General features: G+C 51.4%; 1 protein-coding gene across 2 annotated transcripts in view; it reads right to left on the bottom strand.

Annotated features, from left to right (window-relative positions):
• Positions 1-7,733: 7,733 nt before the first annotated feature.
• Positions 7,734-23,122, bottom strand: part of CCDC150 (coiled-coil domain containing 150) — a 42,385-nt gene continuing 26,996 nt past the window's right edge. The window contains exons 16-26 of one of the 2 annotated variants that reach the window (XM_014461048.2): positions 19,966-20,094; positions 19,006-19,175; positions 17,474-17,567; positions 16,299-16,468; positions 15,270-15,396; positions 11,366-11,560; positions 10,954-11,022; positions 10,711-10,872; positions 10,235-10,321; positions 8,325-8,444; positions 7,734-8,066 (exon numbers count right to left, since the gene is read on the bottom strand). In XM_014461048.2, the coding sequence (XP_014316534.1) occupies positions 7,950-8,066; positions 8,325-8,444; positions 10,235-10,321; positions 10,711-10,872; positions 10,954-11,022; positions 11,366-11,560; positions 15,270-15,396; positions 16,299-16,468; positions 17,474-17,567; positions 19,006-19,175; positions 19,966-20,094 (1,440 nt within the window). In that variant the 3' untranslated portion in view covers positions 7,734-7,949. Of the gene's footprint in view, positions 8,067-8,324; positions 8,445-10,234; positions 10,322-10,710; positions 10,873-10,953; positions 11,023-11,365; positions 11,561-15,269; positions 15,397-16,298; positions 16,469-17,473; positions 17,568-19,005; positions 19,176-19,965; positions 20,095-21,713; positions 22,423-23,122 lie in introns of those variants that run through there. The other variant, XM_023759784.1, reaches the window with a different exon arrangement.

Here is a 23,122-nt window from a genome sequence, read left to right as displayed (position 1 = left end):
TGCAGAAAGTATGGAAATGAAGCGTGGTTGCTACCCCAGATGGGGAAATGTTGGACACGAAGAGAACGATGCCGTAAAGGAATACTCAACAAGTTTCATGAAATTAAAAACAACTGCCAAAATTCAATGAGAGGGTTGCAGAAAATAGAATTTTAAAAAGATAAAATGGAACATTGAAGAGATAAAAACATTTCAGCTGAGAAAATGAAAGCTTACAAGGCAGTCTACATTACAGGTTATTTGTGGCACCGTATCTTACACATTCACTTAGACTTCAAGGTATTCGCTTGATTATAAAACCAGGAGGGACAAACTCCTGCAATAATTTTTATGTGCAGTAGGTGGCAGTACATTCCTATAAATTTAGAATTGTACTTCCTCTAATACAGTTGTGCCAGCATTTAACCTTTTCCAGAACATTAAGCTTAATTTTGGGCGAGATTAACTTTTAATTGGCATTCATGTGAGCGAGGCATGATACTGCATGCCCTCCATTCCAGGTGCTCCTTATCTGACCAAGGAAGGGAGAGGGAGGTAGTGACTGACCGACCACTTTTGTTTGTGGTAGTGGTATTTTTTTTTTTTTAAATAAACAGAGGACCTGACTGGGTAGCTCAGTTGGTTAGAGCTTCGTCCCAATGTGCCAAGGTTGTGGGTTTGATCCCCAGTCAGGGCACATACAAGAATCAACCAATGGCCCTGGCTGGTTTAGCTCAATGGATAGAGCATTGGTCTGAGGACTGAAGGGTCCCAGGTTCTATTCCCCCAAGTTGCAGGCTCTATCCCCAGTATGTGTCGTGTAGAAGGCAACCGATCAATGATTCTCATCATTGATGTTTCTACCTCTCTCCCCCTCTCCCTCTCTAGAATCCACCAATGAATGCATACGTCAGTGGAACAACAAATTGATGTTTCTCACTCATTTTCCTCCCCCTTACTCCCTCTAAAATCAATTAAAGTAAGCGAAATAATAAGAAACGGCTCAGAAAAGGATAACAAATGTGAACCACGTGTGCTGTCTCCCAGGCTTTGTGAGCGGAACACGGGCAGCTTCCAAACACAGGGCAGGTGCCACCTGTTTTCACTGGGAAAGAAATCTGGGGAATCCTGCAGGTCTGAACAATCTCATGTGGAAAGCTCTGTCCCCGCACGGGCCTCCGGGGCACTGAGAGGACACCTGCAGCCCTACTGTGTGCTCCTTGCCCACTTTTTGGCCCGGATCAAACAGTGTTGGCAGATGTCAAGGTAAGCACATCATGCACAAGTTTCTAATCCCACCTGAAGGTCATCCTGAAATTCACCGTCTGTGGCCCCAAGGAAAGCAAGCTGAGCTGAAGGTGAGAATTAGCAGGACCACTTGGCATTTGAATAAAGACAGCCAGGTGTTTAGATTCAGAACAGGGAGGGCAAGCAAGGGAAGGGAGGAAAGAGAGCCAGTAAACAGGTACTCAGGCTCACTGACGCACAGCTGCGCGAGGCCTGTGCGAGCTGTTCTGTTTCCTCCTCCCATACTTGGCGTCTGGGCTCTAATCTCAGGTTCTAGTTCCCGAGGGGTTTGGATGCAGCACAGGCATTTCTTAGTTAAACAAAACCGCGGGCCTATAGACAGTGAAAGAAGTCCTTTTCCAAGATACAGATGCTGGGGACGTCTGCTGTGGGCCAGGCCTGGCCCTGCATCTCCAGCTCTGGTGCGCCGACCTGACGGCGGGAGGCTGGCCGCTAGAGGGAGCACCACGTGCCCCGAAGCCCCTGCGGAGGCCCAGCAGGTGCAGTGAGGCCCCGAGCCTGGGGGAGCCGGGATCCAGAGTGGCCGGGGTCCCACCCACAGCGGGTGTACCCGGTGCCTCCTGAAAGGCTTGGAAAGCACTGCCTTCCAGTCGCTGTCTGGACACAGGACCAGCTTTGCGGTGAGTGGGAACGATCCGCGTTGACTGTGTTTCCGGGAGAATAGCAAAGCCTACAGATGCCCTGTGACTGCAGGAGGTGAGAGGAGGGGTGAGCTGCTCCCGCTCCTGGGCCTGTGTCCTCCCCCGTCCCCACTTCTAGGCCTGACAGTGGTTGATAAGCTTGGGGAGAGACGGACACGCGGAAGTTGTGCTGTGGGTGGATGTTAACCACACCAAGGCCTTCCCACTCCTGGGGAAGAGCTAGTTTCCCTCCAAGATGCAGGGGCGTGCAGGGGCTGGTGTAGCCCTCACAGGGGGGAGCAGAGTTGTCCCTGCTATGGTCGGAGTTGGGCACACGGCCCTCCTGGGGCCGAGCACATGTGTGGGGATGCCTGCTTCCCAGGCCCCGTCAGACTGTGGGTCTCCCCAGCCGGCAGACGGAGAATGGCTGCTGCATTTGCGTGCTGCAAGGTTGAAGTCTCTCCTCATGTGTTTATAACCTCTTGGCTTTTTTCCTTCTCTGGATTGCTTTTGTCATATCCTTTGCCCATTTTTTTTTTTACAGTGCGTCCTATTTTTTATTTAATTTAATTGTAGGTAGGCCTTGTTTATTTCATCTGGATGTAAGTCTTTAAACACGTTTTTCACTTTACTTATGTTGTCTTTTTGTAAAACTCAAGAATTTTGATATAATCAAAATTAATCCCCCTTTATGGCCAACATGAAACCTCGGAAGAAAGATGGGTTGTGTTTAGGAAAGTGAGGGAGGCCCTGGGAAATCAAGTGAGCTCTTAGGAAGGTCCCTGGAGAAGGCAGGCGGGCCCCAGTCCATCGGGACTGACAGGAAGTGGAGAAGAGACAGGAGCCACTGAAATAGCAGAGGGCGGGGCGAGGAGCTGGTCTGGAGGCAGAACATGGTGCTGGGGGGGGAGGGGGGCACGGACCTCTAGAGCGAGCGGGAGTCTCCGAGGAGTTCCAAGGCCCTCCTTTGCGATGCTGTGAGGGTGCCACTTGCCACGCAGAGGGTCCCGGCCGTGTGCTTGCTGCTGAAGGCTTCCCTCGGCCGGAGGCTTCCTTTGCACGGGCGTTTCAGGCTCAGGGCGAAGGCAGACACTGTCTCTGGCGCAAGTCGAGAGCATCCTCGTGTATGTTTTTAAAGAGAGGGGAGCCCAGCCGGTGTGTCTCAGTGGTTGCACGTCGACCTATGAACCGGTTTGATTCCCGGTCAGGGCACGTGCCCGGGTTGCAGGCTGGATCCCCAGTGTGGGGCGTGCAGGAGGCAGCCGATCATGAGTCTCTCTCGTCATTGATGTTTCTCTCTCCCTCTCCCTTCCCTCTGAAATCAATAAAAATATATTAAACAAGTAAAGGCAGTGGGTGAGGAGTCCTGTGCTGGCTCTGCAGGCCAACCTCAGGCAACTCGAGGCAAAAACCCTGGTGTTCTTACTCGTTCCAATGGGAGGAGGGACATGGGCTCTGCTACGGAGTCAGAGAAAGCACACAGGGCGGTAGCTGGGTCAGCCAGTGCCTCACCTGGCGCTGCTGAGGCCGAGTGGCCTGGAAGGGGTGGGGAGAGGTGTGGGCACCTGCGTGGAGCATCAGGCAGTAGAAATCGGGAACCTGCAGGCCTCACCTGGCTGAGGTCACGGAGCCTCATTTTCCACTACTCGGTTGAATGAAAGTGGTGAAAGTGGCCCTAGCTGGTTTGGCTCAGTGGATAGAGCATCGACCCAGGGACTGAAGGGTACCAGGTTCGAGTAGATGTTTCTTCAGCTCTGTCTTTCCCCTCCCTTCAACTCTTTAAAAATCAATGGAAACATATCTTCCGGTGAGGATTAAAAAAAAAAGTGGTGGTGAAAGTGGAAATCCTTGTTTTGTTCCTGATCTTAAAGAAAAAGCTTTCAGCTCTTTACCATTGAGTATAATGTAGTTGTGGGTTAACCATATATGGCGCTTTTTTTATTGTTTAAAGTATTACATATGTCTCCTTTTCCCCCGATTGAACCACATATGGCTTATGTTGAGGTATGTTCCCTCCATCCCCACTTTGCTGAGAGTTTTTACCATAAGAGCATGTTGAATTTTGTCCAATGCTTTTTCTGCATCTATTGATATGATTGTGGGGTTTTTAATCCTTCATTTTGTTATCGTGATGTATCCCATCAATTGATTTGCGGATATTGTACCAACCTTGCATCCCCAGAATAAATTCCACTTGGTTATGGTGTATGATCTTTTAAATGTATTATTGGATTTGGTTTGCTAGTATTTTGTTGAGGATATTTGCATCTATGTTCATCAGGAATATTGGCCTATAATTTTCTTTTTTTAAGCGTTTCTGTCTGGTTTTGGTATCAGGTCATACCTTTGAACTCAGTATCTGGTAGGTTGCTTGCCTCCATTTCATTTAGTCCTCTTTCTGGGGATTTCTCCTGTCCTTTCATTTGGGGCCTGTTTCTCTGTCTTCGCATTTTGGCCGTCTCTCTGGGCTTCTGTGTATTACGGAAGCCTGCTATGTCTCCCAGTCTTGATAGGTGGCCTTATGTTGTAGCTGTCTTGCAGGGCTCAGCGGTGGGCGCAGGCTCCCTGACCACCTGAGCTGGGTGCTCCGGGAATGTCCCTGGTGTGGGTCAGTGAGCCTCCTGCTGGCGTGAGTCCCAGGCTCTGTGCTTCCTGGACTCCTGTGTCTTTCCTTCATCTCGTCCCTGGGTGGTGTGGACCCTCAGGCTGGCTGGCTATGAGGACTGACCCTGACCACAGCGTCCGGGCTGCTGTGGGAGGTGCTGACCACATGAAGTGAAATGCGCCCAGTGAGGGCCGGGTGCCCGCCAGGTCTCCCTTTGGGGGTGCCGTTGGTGGAGCTAGTGGGTCATGGGATGGTGTGGTCTGAAGCCTGCTCCTGGGGCCTCTTGGGAGGACTCTGGTGTGGGCCAAGGTGAGCCACTGCCTGTGACTGGCCCTGACCTGCCTATTTGAGCTACAAAGTGAAACACAGCTGGTGGCTGCCTCTGCTGGGTCTGGTGCATGTGGGAGGGGCCACACGGCCTGCCATGGCCACGGCCACGTCCCCCAGCACCGAGCCTGTGAGCTGGTCGCAAAAGGCCCAGCCCCTGGAACCCTGCCTCCGCCTGCAGGCCGCCCGTAGGCTGTCACAGAAAGAGCCTCGCTGTCCAGGAGCTGCGACAGGCAGGGCGAGCCGTGTTCTCCAGGGTGATACCGAGTCAGACTCAGCACCGGCGCTGCTGGGTCTCAGGCCCCTCAGCAACAGCCTCGGTGCACCGAGGCCGAGGGGCCTGCAGCCGTCGGTGGTGGGGCAGGGTCTCCGGGAGCCGTCAGGGGAGGCCGGGCAGTGTACCCGCTCAGTCAGCCCGGATGTGGCCACGTGGAGGGGGCACTGCATCGGAGCAGTGTCACAGTCTCTGCGACCCCCAGTCCGCCTGGGCCTCCTCGAGAGCCTCCCAGAATAGGCAGGACGCCCAGCAGACGCCCTGTGGAGGGAGTGCCCCCCCAGGAAAGATGGGGTGTGTGGGTGGGGTGGAGAGGCACTGAGCACAGGGACCTTGGCACCCTCTGCCCGGTCCCCGAGCCACAGGACCCAGTCTCTCCCCGACTCTAAGCTGCTCAGAGCCCTCCCTCTGCACGAAAGAGCCAGTGCATTGGCCCTGTAAGAAGGCGCCTGGGTCTCCAGCAGGCTCCCGCCTTCCTGGTGGAGAGACAGCCACAAGGGGTTAGGCAGGCTCCTCCTGTGGCTCTCACTCGCTCTCTCGCTCTCTCTCTCTCTCTCTCTCTCTCTCTCTCTCTCGGCTCTGAGCTGGGGGGCAGGGCAGGGGGTTGGGACCCTCACTCAAGGGGAACCCGTGCAGCTGAGACATCCCTCCAGACTCTCACAGCAGCACGTGGGCTCGGGCCAACCCTGTGTCTCAATGCGGCGCCTTTGCAAGCCCTTGGCTGTGAGCCTCCTGCTTCGTAAGCCCTTGGCTGTGAGTCTCCCGTCCAGCTGGCCCCGGTTGCTCGTTCTGTGATTCAGGTGGAATTCCGCTTTGGTCCTGGGCAGGAGGTGAGTGTAGCATCCACCAACTCCACCGCCATCTTTTAATACATTTGTACATTGTAACATGATTGTTATTGTAGCCACACTTATTACCATGTCACCTTGCACAATTATCCTCTTTTTAGTGGTTGGAATAATTTTTAGCCTCTAAGCAAGTTTGATGACTGCCGTACAACACGTCTGTATTCACTGTACTGCGCATTACATTTCTGTGGCTTATTTCCTAGTTGCAAGTTTGTACCCTTAAATAACATCAATCTTACTCCCATCTCTGGGTGTTTTCAGATGATGACTCCCCCAAACCTTCAGTTAACTCTATCTCCTTACAAAAAGTCTAAAGGGACGAATCCCATAGGAGCTAGACCACTTGAGATCTACAGATGTGATCCCTCACTTTGGAAGAGCCACTCAATTGGCAGTCGCCAACCTTCCGGACCTCACGGACCCCCAGTGTCTGCGGACCACCGGTTGGCGGCCGCTGCGCTAAATAACTGGCCCAGTTTTGGAGATTCAACAAGGCAGTTTAAATTCTTTAGCCAAAGGAATTAACAAGAGAGGTGTCCACACCAGCGTTAACACTTGGTATTGTTCCTGGATGAATACAATAGTTGTTTAATGTCCTTTCATTCTTACGTGCTTCTTCAGAGCCACCATCCTAACCACAAGGGGGCACGCAGAAGACACTGTTCCCACCTTCCCAGTAGATGGACAGCACACGACTGTTCTGCCGGCCTGGGAACTCGCAGCCATCAGAGCCAGCGTGGAACCTGTGCGTGAGCACGGGCCCCTTGGAGTGTGAGCGTGCACCGTCCCACCCGCCAGAGTCCCTCACTTCGGGAGTTCCACACGCTCCAGGGAACTTGCTCTGAAAGCCAGTTAGCCAACGAGTCTCACCCAAGTAGCTACACTCCTGCGGAGGATGTGGGACACTTCAGCCTTTCTCTGAAAAGTCTTCCCATCCTTACATCCACGTTTCCCAAAACCCTGCGTAAGGGTGGGAGCGTCTGGCTCGCAGGCCGTATAAGGCCGACATCATTAGGCCCTGCCAAGGCATCGGGCGAGTTAATGAAATGTTTGACCCCCTGGAGCAGGCTGATTTCCAGGCTGGTATTGTGTCTGGCCCGGGAATGATGTTATAAAGGTCCACGTGGGCCTTGGCAGAGAAAGGCGCCCCCTGCTCCGCAGGCTCAGCGGTCGGCTCTGACCAAGGCAGACTGGCTGACCAGCACGCTCGGCCACCACAGCCAGCAGCTCGGCTTGTCCCGAACCAGACAATCTGCCTGCTGGGCTCACAGCTCCTGCAAGTTGTCTCTGACGTTCTCTCCGGTGGCCTCGCTGCCCTTGACTTGGGCCCGATGGTGGCAGCAGCAGCTGCTGTGACCTGAGCGGCAGTTAAGCTGGTCCTGTGCCACCTGTGTGCGTGGCTGGTTAGCTCCCCCGTTCACGGCTGGGAGCAGAGCGCGAGCGGGCTTACTGCTCCTGCCGGGGAGCGGGATGCTGCGCACAGAGCCTCCCGCAGCCGCGGATGGCTGTACTGACCACCTTCACCACAGCCTCCCGGGCACTCACACGCTGAGCCCTGACATAGAGACACTGGGCTCCCTGCAGGTGCCTGGGAATCACCCTACAACACAGTGGTAGCTTTTACCACTTTCCAGGTGATTCTATTTCCAAGATGTGAGACTGGACGTCAGGCTGGGACAGTCCCGGAAGCAGTGTCCTGTCATCTAGCTGCCTAGAGAACCTCGCTAAGTGCTTTTGATAGAATGCACTTAGAAAAACAGCAACAGTCTCGATTATCATACACAAATTAATATAACTTTATTGGGTGGAAAACGGGGAAAGAAAAAGATGGGTGTTTTGTATTGATCATCAGAGTTCATAAAGGGATAAACTCAGGTCCAAATCTTCAGCCCTGTGGACGTCGTGTCCGGGGCGGTGGCAGCAGGCCAGCCCGGCGCTGGCTCAGGTCCCGGCACGGCTGTGGGTGCAGTTCCTCCGCGGTCAGGGCGTCACTTCCTCTCCAGCTCAGGATGGTACTTCTTGGGCATCAGCCTGAGGTTCTGTTTGTTCTCCCACCGGTGCAGGATAGACTGGGTGGAGATGGCGTCATGCCTCTGGTCTTGGTCCTGGAGGGAAGAAACCACACCCGGCACTGCTCACACTCAGGCGGGCCTGGGCCTGGGCCTGCTCTGGGTATTCATCCTTCAGGGTGGTGCTAACCGGGACAGTGCGGGAGGTGGGACTGCTAAGGAAAGCTTAGCTCACTGCTTTTCCTGCGGTGGTTTAGAGAAAGCCACAGATGAGAGAGAGAGAGAGGGGAGCTGATGACGAGACTGTGCTGAGAGCCCTAAGGACTGCTGAGGCAGCCGCGCCGAGATGCCCACCTCTTCCCAGCACCTGCTCTCCTGGGGGAGCCTCTGCAGCCGGTTTTTTGTCAGCTCAAGCTGTAGGCCGTCGAACCTGCACTTAAACCAGCGGTGAGCCTCTTCCAGGTTAGCTGTTATCTGAACACATGAATGTTACTGTTAAAGTGACAACAACAGACGTTCTTTGTGTATAAGTTCGGGAGACCTTTCACCTAGGCAGTAAGAGACCCCAATGCTGATGGAGGGTCCTGGCACCTGTGTGCATCGCACGCCTTCTCTAGGTGGGAGGGTCACTTTCAAAGTGGAGGAGAGAGCGCAGGTGGGCCTGCGGCTTTCACGCCCTGCCTAGGGCTCCTGCCTGTGGACGAAGGCAAGGCAGAAGCTGGGAGAGAAGAATGACAGGACAAGATGGCACTCAAGATTAAAATGTCAAGCCATGTTTTGAAATTTAGACTTTTATTTTTTAAGACTAAATAGTTCTCCCAAAGTCCCTAAACTGTAAAGCCTGATTTTTCTGTTGTGCTTTCTGAAAGTAACAGAATGAATTACAAGGAAATGGGACCAGCTTACTGTACGTAGCATTTTTTTTATTTCCTTTCTCATAAATAGCTTAGACTTGAGCTCAGAAGCACACACGTCCACATTGTCTTTGTCAGAGCAAACAGTCCCTCGGATGGTCTGTCTCTGAAGATGAGCTGGAACCAGTATTCACTTATTGACAAAGGCTCGCTGAGTGCTTACAGATGCGTGGCACTTTTCTGAGTAGCTGGGGCACTTTGGTAATTTGAAGGCAGAGCCAAGAGAGGTGTATTTTACAAGAAGGCTGCTTCAGAACGGGTGCGGAACCTCCTCTAGAGTAAAGAGTGAAAGGACTGTGCCCACTTTGGCTGCTTCGTGGGCAGCATTTCGTTTCTGATGCTGAGCTCTGAGCGGCCGTCTCTCTTGCCTGGGAAGGCACGTGCGTGAGAACAGGCTCTGGCTCGTTCCCCTCCACTCCCCGCCTGGCGCCTGCGTGGAGCAGGTCCTCAGCAGTGGGTGGCCTTGTCCTGTGCTGCCAGGTCGAGTGGGTACAGGACAGAGAGCTCCCTCGTATGAACGCTGAGAAAGCCACAAAGCTAAGGCATTTTCCAGGTCTGCGTGCAGCCCGGTGATACTGACACTCCCACCCCCCAAAGCAAACCGAACCCCACCTTTCTCCAGCACTTCTACCAGGAGTGGAAGAAAGATGCTTGGAATGGCATTGTGCATCCTGTCTCCTCCTGCATGGCGAACGAGAAGGCAGCTAACATGGAGTGAAACTTACTCGGAGCCGTCTATCACTAACAGCATGGGCTTAACCTGGCGGACCTGGGGAGCTCGCAGCGGAGGCAACCTCCTGGGCCCTGGGGTCCCAGCTGGCATTCGCTCAGACGTGTCGCAGGCCACAGTCTCTTTCTTATTCCATCTAAGTTAACGCTATAAAAGGGGAAACCGTGGCCAACTGAAAGCAACATCACGTGATACCTTAAGCTTAAGAATCTGTTCTCTCATCTGGAAAGAGGGGCGGAGGTGGGAGACTCATGATTTCAAAGATCCTTTCCAGCTCTAAAATGTATGACTTTAAATCCCTCCCAAAGCCAACTGGAGATATTAGAACAGAGGAAGCAGGTCACGAGCTAGGAGGCCTGCTTTCCACCTCCCGGTAGAGACTGAACCAGCTCCCCCTCGTCAGTTCACTCGGCACAGCGATGTGTTCAGCCCGCACCTGCCGGCCTCCCTTCTCGCTAGGGGAGGGACTTGGACCTCAGCGCTCTAGTCTCTCCTCAGGACCCAGCATCTGAATCTAAAAGTGGTTTCCACTCCTGCCTGCCGTGCGCCTCACTAGGGTGAGGAAGGGCTACGCTGACTCAAGGTGTGTTGCGAGGTGGCTGTGCCTGGGCCCTGCTTACCTGTTCTGATTCCACACTGGCTTCTTTCAGTTTACTCTCCGTCACCTCTTTACATTTCTTCAGGTGTCTCACCGTTTCCTCCAATTCCTGAGAACGGGACACAAAGATTTTTACAAAGTCCCGATGGACCGTATCAACCAAAAGCTCCCGCCTTGGAATCAGCGGGCCACGGGGAGGGGCCACGGCGCCACGTCCCCGCCAACCATGGCCTTCAGCTCAGAAACCTTCCTGCGTGCCTAGCCCTTTGCACAGGAGAGCTTGTCACTGAAAAGGCGACTGTCATTTTTATTCAGTTGGAAACGGGAGCATGTGCCGTAGCTGAAGCCCAGGCTTTTCCTAGACACCGTGACCCTGGGACTCAGGGAAGACGAGCCACCGGTCAGCCTCTCTCCTGCGGGATCTAGGAAACCCGGTGCTCTGACGCTGGGGCTCGGCCGTGTGCAGCTGATAACCCTGGGCTGAGTCTGACCTCCTACCTTGCACCGGCGCTCCAGCTCCTGCCTCAGTTTCCGCTCCGCCTCCAGGCGCAGCTCCTGCTGCTTGTTCCGCGCCGAGGTCTCGTACTGGCTCTTGGCCAGCAGCTGCATCTCCTTCTGCAGGTTCGTCATCTCAGACACAAATCTCTGGATGCTCAACGACTGGGGGCACAGACAGGCAGGCGGTTGGGCCCAAGTTTGGGGTTTGATGTGAAGGGTAAACAGAGTCTAGAAATCATCTACCTGCTCGTAGTTCTTCTTCTGGTACTGGTCCTTAATCAGCTCCATTTGCCTCAGTTCCGTTTCTATTTGCTGAAAGGAAACGGAGATAGCCCAGAGGTCAGTGGATGGCTGGCTCTTTGCCGACAGGACAGGAAGACTCCCATGTGAGTTCAGTCCCCAGGCCTCCTGGGCTCTCCCCCCGCCCACTGGCCCCGCCCAGCAGAGCCCTGTCCCGGCCCTGTGAAGGGAGGTGGGAGCTGGAACGTGACATGCACACAGCAGGATCGTGGCGGGAAGAGACGGTCCCCCAGGGCAACCTGCCCTCCCGGTCCAGCTGTAACTCGGGCCACGGGGCTGGGAGTGCCCTGAAGCTGCCCTCCCAGGTCATTCGTCACAGGGACCGAGGAAGGAGGGAGACAGTTTCTCCTACAACCTTCATCCTCTCCACGTTCTGAGCAGCATTCGCCTTGGCCGACACGTGGAGCTTGATCTGGGCCTTCTGGTTCTTGATCTTCTCCTTGCTGCCGGCCAGCAGCTTCTCCAGCTCCGTGAGCTTCTGCCGCAGCTCCCGGTTGGTGCGCGACACCTCCACGGACCTGCAGTTGGCGTCGTCCAGGGCTTTCTTCAGCTGTGAACGCAGGGACGTGACATCCTGACCTCCGTTTAGTAAGAGGCGGGTGCTCACCTTCCTCCCTACACTGTGTTCTCTTGGAACCTGCCTTTTAAATAACAGCGTCTGATGAAGTAGGTCAGTGGAGGAACACGCTAAGTGATTTAAAGAACACCGTCTTCCTTAGAACAGATAAACCATTTAAATGCAAGTTCAACATTGGCCCTTATAAGAGCATGGCTTTGGGGTCAGACCTATGTTCAAGGATCAGCTCACCACTGACTCGCCAAGTGATTCTGGGTAATTAACTTCCAGAAGCCTCAGGCTCATCACTGGAAACGTGTGTGACAGCCGCCCTCACAGGACAATACAGCAGCTCAACAAGACAAAGCACAGAAGGCACGCAGGCCTGGCCACAGGCACTGCTCAGGGGTCACGACCAGGTCACATGATGGCCAGGACCCCGGTGCATGTGTCACAGCCAAAGGGCTCCCCTGACCCTGGTCCTGTGTCGACACACACTGGGGATCTCAAAATCAAGCTGCCTAGGAGCTGACATTGAGGTACCCTGCTTGCTCCCCAGAGCAAGACCTTCTCCTCCCACGCCTCCTCCTCTGACCATCCATTTCCTACTTCTACGACATCAGGTCTTTGGGACTGTACGCTTTTTGCCTTGCCCTGGCCCGGAGATAGGCCCCTGCCCAGTGGGCACCCCAACCCCCCGACACCTGTGGACGTGCCACAGCGTGGACGTGACCCTGCAGCTCTGGAACACACTCAGCCCTCTCTATTGTGTCAGACTCCTAACCACAGGGGCGGGGGGGTCATTTCCAAACCCCACGTCAAAAATCCGAACCTGGGGAACCTCGCCTCAGGTTCTGTACCAAAGGACACAAGGCAAAGGTACCAGAATAATCCACCTGCGTGGTCTACAGACCGTTAATCGTACTGGTCTCCGTGGAGGCCACCCGTTGGGTCCGAGCCCCAGACTCAAAGGGGACTTCTCTGGAGCCATCCATGATCCAAAGCGAGCGTCCACCGGCAGATCCCTATGCTGACCAGGAGCGAGGGCAGAGGAGGCTGTGATCAGATACAGCAGAACCTTCTGCTAGAACAGCACTCCAGCTAAAGTCCCCAGGCTCTCTGTGAAGGTTGTTCTTGACTGTAGGACAGCTCTTGTCTACCTTTTAGACAGACAACCGGGAAGCTGTGCTGTGGCCAACACCATTGCTGCATTCGGATGGACACTTCTGGGGAAGTCGCGGCTCAGCAACAGATCGCTGCACAACCAGCTGGCCGGAGAAGCGACTCCTCCAAGAGGGTCTCTCTCTGACTTAGCGATGCTCCCTGGCTTGGGTCCCGAGGATCACGGCTCAGAAACGCGCCCCGACACCGGGACCACCTGCTTGTCAGCCCCAGCAGTCCCCCTGGCACTGGAGTCCCTCCGAGCTCACACGCACGACCACAGCTGCTCACCACCGAGCACATGTCCCCGAGACGCGGACATCAGAAAGGAAGGGGAGAATGACTAACTTAGGTAACGCGAACCCAAAGTCACGACTGTGAGTGCCACAGAGATTCGGCAGAAAGACGTCCGGAAAGACGTCCGGACCTGTGAGCGTCACCCACGGGCTTTGCAACAGGCTGCAGCAGGGAGCAGCACTAAACAGGAGACCTCTCTCCGTCAGGCCTGGGTCTGATCAGAGGAGGGAACTGTTCAACAGTCAACAGGCCCCAAATGGAGTCACGTCTGCTAAGCTGTCACCGCACCACGACGTAGTTCCAGTTTTGGCTCTGCCAGAAGGTGGGCCTAACGCAGGAACCACCTGGCCGACACCAGTTAGGCCTGTAATCCACCCGCCTGCCGGGCCCCAACGGAAGTGACCTCGCAGGAACCGACCCCTTTCTGCCTCTACCTTCCTGGTTCCCGCTCCCTTCCGCCTGGAAAGTCCTTTCATGCTCTCCTTGGAGCTTCTCGTCTGCTAGACTGGATGCCCCGATCCACATCGATTTTCATTCCAATAAACTCAACCTTTTTACTGTGCCTGTTGAACTTTTAAAATTACTTAATTATTTTAGATTCCCCCCCACCTCACGTGCCCTTAAGTCAGTGCCCGGGACGTGCAGGAAGAAGAGGCACCTGAGGAGGGAGAAGCTGGGCCGGGCCGTCCCGGGGGCTGGCGGGGAAGTCGTTACTTGCACCTTTCCTCTCTGCACGAGCTCCTGCCTTCAGATCCCAACTCTACGCCTCAATGTTGACCTTTTACTGCCCCCCAAGCAACCACCTGTCAGACTTTCCTGCAACATCCATCACAGCCCTGTCTACCGCTGGGTGAGCTAACATCTGCCCTCAGCACTTCCTGTGTCCAGGCACCGTGACGAGGACTTCCCACGTATTTCCAGTTTAACCCTCACCACAAACCTGGGCAGTGGTCAGGGAACTGACTCTGAGTTAGCATGTGCACGGACAGTACGTGGATCACGGCTCACAGGAGGCAGAGCTAGGACGGTGAGCAGTGCCCCAGCCCGCCCCCGGCTAACGGCTCCCCGGTCACTCCATGTCCGCCCCGTCTCCCACGTTCACCATCCTGGTTAAAAGGACCGACGTGTTCTGAACAACGATCCCTGACTAAGGCGCCTTTAATGTCAGTGCACCTTTTTATTTTCCACACAATTTTCTTTTTATAACATTTATTATTTATACAGTGCTTTGCAATTTACAGAGCGCTGTATAAACAGTTGAAATCGATTTCGTGAATGGCCTCAGTAAAATGCAATTACTCAGTGCACCGAATTTGGCAAAATACAGACCAACTACCCCAACCAAGTCTTAGAATTATTTTAATTCCTCCCTCCCCTTTGCTCAGGATACAACACGCAGTGTCTGTCTGATTTCTCTGTGAAAGTGGCTTTTTTACTTAACTGCTGTTTCCACAGAGCTACTCTGCTTGGCCCTAACCATCTAAAGCCCAGAGTAACTGCTCTAGTCTCTTACGCCTCTGTCTCCAGCTTCTCTTCCTTCCTGCCTGCTTCCCAGCGCTCAGACCGCCTTCCCAGAATTGTGCTTAGGCCGCCACCCTGTGCTCCACTCCTGGACACATCCAGTGTTCTGGTGGTCAGGCCACCACGGGCCGTGTACGCCGCTTTCTCAGACGTTTCCCGGGCTCTGCTCGGACCGAGAGAGACATGTCCTTCTCATCTGCTCACGTGTCACCAAGCTTTGCTCGCCCTCTTACACTCGGCACCTGTCAGCTCTGCTGGTCTCAATCCAGCGTCCCTTGTCTCTCAGGCAGCCTGTAACCCAGACCTCCCCTAACGTCAAATCCTTCACACTTACTAGTACGCACAGCCTCTAGCCACCGGGAGAGGCCTCTGATGTTTCCCATTTGTCTCATGTAGGAGTGTTGATCACAACTAAACAGGGTCCGTGAGCACGGACCATGATTCCCTGCGTCTCCATGTGCCCTGAGGAGGGAGTGGATGGAGACAGTGGCTGTGGGCCCTGGGGGCAGCGTCCTTACTCCCCTCCCTCAGCTGGCACTCGCTGGTGGAGAAAGGCCCATCCAGCTCCCTTCGCTGGCAGAGACTGATAGAAACTGGTTTTGTGTCAGTTTACAAACAGCACAGGGACGGCCTGACGTCAAGGGGATTAAAAGAGCCGAAGAAGAGCTGCGCCCCTCAAGGCCCGCCCGTGGCCCGGGAGGAACGGCTCAGCCCCGGCCCGTACCTCGGCCACCTCCCGCTGGTTCGCTTTCTTGGCGTTGTCTCTCTCGGTCTGAAACTGCTTTCTCAGAGCTTCTACGTGCTCAGCGTGCAGCTCCGCCTCCACCTTCGATTCCTCAGTTATGCGCTCTCTGTTTTGAAAAGGACAGAGGAGAAATCACCGTGAGAATTCAGTGCAGGAGGGGAGTGAGTCTCAGTGACCTGAGCTCATTAAAGAGGGAAAGAACGCCTTACCTGAGGCAGACAGTCCTTCCGCATAAAGAGGCCCAGCCAAAAGCGCGGGACACACACACTTGTTTTAACCAACAAACACCACCCCCAATAGAACACTTGCGCAATATGAAAGGGCCTTCCCTGCTGTGGCTCAGACCCATCGCCTACGCCCACATGCTCACCAGCTGAAAGGAGTGCAGATCTAAAGGGTGTCCCAGAATTCACGCAAGAAGTAATTTTGATAGAAAACACAGGTTTATAATTAAAAATTGTAAAATGTTGTGGCCCCACCCCATAACAAAGAAACAGAATTTCCAGAGGATGAGGCCCAGACATCAGGATTTTAAAAAAGATTCCCAGGTGATTCTCATGTGCAGCCAAGGGTGAGAACCACTGGTTTAAGACAAAACCCGAGTGGCTTGGCCTGAACGCGATGGGCCTGACCTAACCACCTCGGCCGAAACGGAGGACACTGATTCCCATCTGCCTGGACAGACCCCACTCCCGGCCGGGAGCACCCTCCGGCTCCGGTCGCTCCTTTTCCGTCACGCTCTGAAGGACACATACTCTTTCCTTAGAAAAGGGTTGGCAGAGACATGCAAGGGGCCCTCTAACCAGTATCCGTGCCATTTTGGCTTCATCTCTGTGTGGAGAAGCAGCTCGATACCCGTCGAGGGCAGAGCTGGACATGAGGGACCCGGGCAGCTAGTACCCGCTGCTGCTCAGGTGTGCGGCTCAGGCAGGACGGGTGTGAACGTGCGAGTGAGCCGCCTGCTCCCCCGGGCACGCCCCTCGGTCGCTGTGACTGCACTGCCCTTACTTGCAGGTTTCCAAATCCTGTCGCTCCAGTTCTTTGCATTCCAGTCTGTCTTGGATGTGGTCCAGCTTTGCTTGCAGGTGGTTGTTTGTCTGGAGCGCTTGCTCCAGGCTCATCGCCAGCTTCCTGTTGTCTTCTCTCGCTACATCCAGAGCCTTCTGCAGGGGCTCCACCTGGAAGAGGAGCGGGTTTTCATTCCCCTGTAACATGCAAACCGCCATGACACCGCACAGCCACTCCCTGCCCGACATCAAGTGCCGCTGAAACAATCATCGTTGGAATCAGCAGCAGATGCCAGGTGCCTGGAATGCGTGAGAACTTACAATGGACATTGCTTCGGGGACGCTTAGGAGGCAATGGGAAGGGTGCTGGTCACTGAAGAGCTTTATCCTAAGTTTAAAGTCGTTAAATTACCCTTCCTGATCCTGTCACCTTCTGGTCTCACTGCCTGTAGAGAAGAGACCTAGCAACTGTTCCTGTATATCATCCAGGAAAAGCTTATTTGTATGAAACATCCATGTGTACTTTATACACGTGCGTATGTGTAGATACATTTGCAGGTGTGCACACACCTGGGAGAACACACGTGAGGATGTGCCTTGTAGTAGTGGAATCACTCTAGCTCCTTTTCCCATTTGTTAATCCTCACCGGAGCATATATTTCCATTGATTTTTAGAGAGAGAGGAAGGGAGGGAGAGAGACAGAGAGAGAAACATCAAGGTGAGAGACAGGCATCGATTGATTGCCTCCCTGACCAGGGCTGGGGATGGAGCCTGCAACTGGGTATGTGCCCTTGTCCGGAACTGAACCCATGATGATTCCTTCTGTGGGCCGATGCTCTATCCATGAGCCAAGCCGGCGAGGGCTCAGCTACTTCTGCTGGAGGGTAAAGTTATTCTCCACGCCCTTTAACTTCTGCATTCATTTACGCTGATAAATGGAAAGAAAGTGAACCATATAAGGCAGAAAGAACTCGGCATCATTTGGGTCCTGGTTTCCCAATAAAGGATTCCCGTAAAACTGCAGGCCCACTTCCTATTTGTGAACATGTCACTGTCCAAAACTCAGACCTGAATGGAAGGGACATTTACCTGACTGTTTTACTCCATTTTTCCAAAACAGAAAGATCCCAGGGAAACCACCCGTCAAGGTGATCATTCCCACCCGCTGCCTCTACCTCACTGTTGTGCTGGGCGTCCACCACCAGCATGCGGGCCTGCCACTGGTCCACTTCCGCCTCCAGCTTCTGCACCCTCTGCTGGTTGAGCGCCCTGGCAATGGAAGCACCGGCAGTGACGAGAGAGAAGAGCCCCCCTAGCGACACCCCGGTCACAGGCGACTCCTCCCAGCAGCTCGGAGCACACGAGCCGGCTACGGCGACCAGGGTATCGGGGAGCTGGCAGGCGCCAACGAGGAGCCTCAGCTTCCGGGAGGAAATGAAGGCTCCTACAGATGAAAAACTTGCCCTGCTTATGGGACAGGTCTGGCTGGACACATTAAGCCGGCAATTTTCAACCGATGTGACACAAGAATTTTTTCTTTTATTTTTTTTTTAGATTTTTTTATTTATTTAAAAAAATTTTTTTTTGCATCGCAAGAATTTTTAAGACATGCAATACCTGCCTATTTAGCCAGGGGCACTGACCTCTTTTCCCTTAGACTGACAATAAAAAAATGACAACAAGCAATATAATAGCTTTCTTATGTAAATGAATCAAAATTATCCCTACTTTTTTGTGAGATTGGCAAAAAATATATATTTTGGTGTACTGCATAATTTTAGTAATTAGATTACATTTGACATGAAGTGAAAAAGGTTGAAAATTGCTGCATTAAGCTCTCAACACATGTCAATAATTAACTTACAGGCTGGTAATTTTATAACATATATATAATATATAAAGTACATACAGTTTTGTACCAGTGAATGAATATATTCATAGTATCACTTTTTTGTGAGATTGGCAAAAAATATATATTTTGGTGTACTGCATAATTTTAGTAGAATTTTACTGTGAATGGTAAACTATTTTTATTACCATCCCCTTGAATTTCTTTTTACCAGTAAGTGCTGAAGACACATTCATAATATGTAAAAAATAAAGATGAGCGTAATGCAGACTATAAAACTCACTTGTCCTCTCATAACATAGAGGCAACATGCACCGCCAATATACACATTATAACGTATTGCAAACGCCTTACTAAACACAGACCATTCACTCATTAACCTAAAAGGGAAACTTTTATGTAATATTTGAAACATTCAAAGGAGTTTACTAATAAAACATGGCTAGAAGTAGTTCTCAGAATGATTCATATAAAATAATTGTTAATCTTTAAATGGGACACTAATAAAAGGATAATTAATCCAACTAAAGTAGGCACTTAGCTTCAATTATCTTGACAATTACAATTCTGTAGATCCAAGCACAAGTTTAAAGGTGTAGAAAACAGCAAGGGTAAAATGTAATAGATCACATGAATTTCTACAATTTTATATCACTACAAAAATATAAGCATTTTGAAATTCTGGAAATCATGTTGGTTTCGAATTCCAGACTTCCCTAACTTTAAACTAGTTCTTTTCGCCATCACCGGTGTCTGCAAGGGGAAAGCTGTAACTGGCTGGTGTCCTGACTTCTCACTGCTCCTCACTGCAGAGCAGCAGGAAAGGACAAGCACAAAGACAGCAAAGCATCTCGCTACCTTTCCTTCTTGAGGCCTGCGATCTCCGAGTCCCTCCGCCCGAGCTCGATCTGCACTTTTTCCAGAGCGCCTTGCATCTTGCTGTGCGAAGCCAGCACGTTCTCCAGCATGATTGTCACTTTGCAATTGTCTTCTTTCGCTTCTGCCAGCTGCCGCTGAAAGTTCCCCATCTAATAGGAAATGAAGCCAGGAAAGATGGTTGATTCTTTCTGCTGAGTCCCATCACTTCCAGGAAAGGAGTATGGGAACCAGGCACGGTAGAATGCTGAGAGGAATAATTAAAGTACATTTTACATTTTATTCTTACTTTGTTTCCTAAGTTATTGTGATTTTGAGAAAAAGAAAACTGGGCCTCAGATCCTATGGATGCACGGAGAGCTCTGAAGTGCCCCCGACCACTGGCACGTCGCACACAGCACAGACATTAACTAGACATGGGACCAATAACCTGGCTGGCCCGCTCGGGCCCTGGTCAGAGTTCTCTCAGGACGAAAGACCATGAGGAAGTAGAGGGGGCTGGAAGATGCTGCACCCACAGCCCTCCGCGGGAGGCACCATCCAGCCCTGCGGCCAAGGAGACGCCTGGGATGTGACCTGTTTCCACTAAGCACACCCGCCTAAGCAGGGAGCAGTTAGTGACAATTCAACAAGAAATGGTAGCAGTGTGTATCATATTAATAAAGCAAAGGAGGCAGGCTATTACCAAGATCAGATGTGCTCCAACAGAAAAAATTAGGACTTTTTCTTTTGATTAAGACAGGAAGTTGAAAAATATTGGGACTGAAATTATGTATTTTTAAGGAAAACATTTTAAAGTGCTTCTAAAGTTTTCTTAAAGAAAACAAAATCCTCCTCTGATCAGTCCTCACTGTTTCTTCCTAAAGTAACAAGACCCGGAGGGAAGCGTGTGCCTGTGAGATGCACAGCCCTCCTCCAGCGCCACTTCTGGAAGGACCCCACCTTCTTGCTCTCCTTGTCCTCCAGGGCCTCCAGGTCCCCTTTCAGCTTCTGGCTCTCCTTCAGCGCCGCATCGCGACACTTCACCACCTGCGAGAGCTCCTCTTCGTTCTTTTCAAGGATGGACTTCACCTTAGGAGAACGAGGACCACGCATCACTTTCCCACAGCACAATAAACCGGCATTAGAGCGAGACACAGCAACTTAGAAACCAAACCTAAGTGTCAATTAAACGTGCTCACTTACTATTATAAATAAAATCAGCTTTTTTATTAGCCGTTTTTCCCTTTAAAGAAAACTCCAAAGCGAAAATAAATGTGTGTGAATAAACGAGCAAACCTACTATATGACCATCACCATGAAAGTGCAGAATACGGGATAAAGGAGCTGAGACTATGAGGTCACATGTGAAATGGGGGCAAAGCTTCCGCATGTACCCAGAGTCCATGGCTTTCTGCTGCTGACCATCCTCTGCCGTACGACTGTCCCACAGGTAGTACCCGTCCACCTGCTGGACCTGCGAGTCGTTCCCAGCTTCCAGAAATTACAGAAGAGGCGCTGTGAACAACTGTGGACAGGTCTCTGTATAGACAATGTTTTTATTTGTCTTTGGTAGATACTTAGGAGTAGAATGGCTGGGTCATAGAGTAGTAGTTATGTTTCATTTTTAAAGAAACTTCCAAATTATTTTCCAAAGTGGCTGCACCATTTTTCATTCCCTTCGGCGGCGTATGAGAAGCCCTGCTGCTCCACATCCTCACTAACACCTGGTCTCATCAGTTTTCCCCTTTTAGACATGCAAGTAGGGGTGTGGTAGTAACTCATGGTTTAAGTATCAAGCAAAGATGGATGCTCTAAAAAGTTTTCTTTGGAAAATATTTTCTGACGTTCAAGTTCTTAGGCCTTTTATTCATGTATTTCTATTTTAAAATCAGGCTTTAACCAAACAACTTAATTCGAACATTTAAGATTAGGTAGATATTTTAAATTAAAAAATAAATCAAAATAAGATTTTAGAAATGTCAATGGTTATTGTTAAGCAAAATCTGGTATTTTCTATGTCCCAAAACAGTAATTATGTGAGAGACAGAATGGTTTCTATTTGTATCATCAGTATCCCCTATTTGTGAAGCACCTAATTTCCTGTTACTCAGACCTTCAAACATTATCTTTCTGGATTGTTACTACTATTCTTCATCTATCTATATAAAAGCCTAAGCCACGGTTATGAACGAATGACCAGTGGACCAGTCACTATAACACGCACTGACCACCAGGGGGCAGATGCTCAATGCAGGAGTTGCCCCCTGATGGTCAGTGTGCTCCCACAGGGGGAGCACCACTCAGCTAGAAGCCGGGCTCACAGCTGGCAAGCGCAGTTGTGGTGGCAGGAGTCTCTCCTGACTCCCTGGCAGCGCTACCGAGCGGTGGTGGCAGGCGCAGCAGGCCAGGATGAGCATGAGGGGCGTGGCGCCTGACCCGGCTCGGGCTCCTCCCTGGCCATCTGCCACTTGGCACACTGCTACATCCCTCGGAGGATATCCGACTGCTAGTTTAGGCCCAATCCCCACAGGCCTAAACGGGCAGTCAGATATCCCCCGAGGGTCTCGGATTGTGAGAGGGTGCAGGCCAATCTGAGGGATGCCCTCTGCATACCCCCCCCCCCCCCATGCACAAATCTGTGCACTGGGCCTCATGTTGTTATATAAATCTCAAATTTCCCAATGATTTCATTTATGGTCTTTACTTACCGAATCCCGTTTAAGAAAATACGATGCCTCATAAGGTTTAAATGGTCTTGAAGCAAGAATGTCTATTTTACCTTCCAGTCTTCCCTCCATGGTTTTAATAGCATTCAAAAGAGTCTTTAGAGAGATTCGAGAGTCCCCAGTGTCCTGAGATCTCACAGAAGCCAGGGCAGGGGCAAAGGACACATGGCGTGTGGAGTTGGGAACAACACTGGGCAGACCCACGGACGCGGTTCTCTCCTTTACGCTGGGTCTACAGCTCTCAAGAAATTTCGAAGACGCAGGCCTCTCCGGAGATTTCCTTCTTCTTGGAGGCATCAACAATTAAAAACAATAAACTAAACTAAACTCAACTAAATGTAGTTATTTTTCAAAGAGTGTCCCCTTTGCTAGGAGGAGCAACGACGTTCTAAGCCAAGCCGCGACAGGAAGTATAATGTGAAAAGTGTTCCGTGCTTTCAGAATGAAGACACCCCACCGAGAGTCTGTCCCTTCATCAAATCCCTGAGGGAGAGCACCTCTAATGAGGCCCTGGACCAACAGCCAGATGGTTAGAACCCTGACAGGGTTCCATCTGGAGACACATTCCACTTCCTTGGTTACTGAAGGCACATCCACAAATGTTACAGCTACCGAAATTACACATGCTGCTGGAGAGGGGCAGAGGTGTTTTTAAAAACAATATACACGGTCAATTTGTAAATTATTGAAATGAATCACTTCCTTTCAGTTACACCAGGGGTCCTCAAACTTTTTAAACAGGGGGCCAGTTCACTGTCCCTCAGACCGTTGGAGGGCTGGACTATAGTTTAAAAAAAACTATGAACAAATTCCTATGCACACTGCACATATCTTATTTTGAAGTAAAAAAACAAAACGAGAACAAATACAATATTTGTATTTGCATGTGGCCCGCGGGCCGTAGTTTGAGGACCCCTGAGTTACACATTCCTGGATTATTTTCCTTGCAAAATAGTTTATATATCTTACTTGTCTAACTTTCTCTATTCATTGGTTAAAATGTTATCATCAATCTCACCCTAGTTGGGTGGCTCAGTTGGTTGGAGCACTGTCCTTACGCCAAAAGGTTGTTGGTTCGACTCCCACTCAGGGCATATACCTAGGTTGTGGGTTTAATTCTATTTCTCTCTCTCTCCCTTCCTCTCTCTAAAAAAAAAAATCAATTAAAAATGTTATCAATCTCAACAGTCACCATGCTGACAAGTAAGCACCTGCTTTACGAACACCTCTCTAAGTAAGCAGCTGATTGCAGGTGTGTCTTGTTGCCTAGAATTCAAAAACCAGAGACTTGTCGCCAAAAGTTAGCTCCATCGTAATGTGTTTCCTATGAATGCTCAAAATACAAGCTACTTTGTTTCTGAAAGTCCTGCTTTCTATTCTATAATAAAGTT

The sequence above is a fragment of the Myotis lucifugus genome, unplaced genomic scaffold, assembly GCF_000147115.1.
Source record: "Myotis lucifugus unplaced genomic scaffold, Myoluc2.0 scaffold_3, whole genome shotgun sequence".
Classification (NCBI taxonomy): domain Eukaryota; kingdom Metazoa; phylum Chordata; class Mammalia; order Chiroptera; family Vespertilionidae; genus Myotis; species Myotis lucifugus.
The sequence above is the reverse complement of the archived record's forward strand: the minus strand, read 5'-3'. Positions and strand labels throughout refer to the sequence as shown.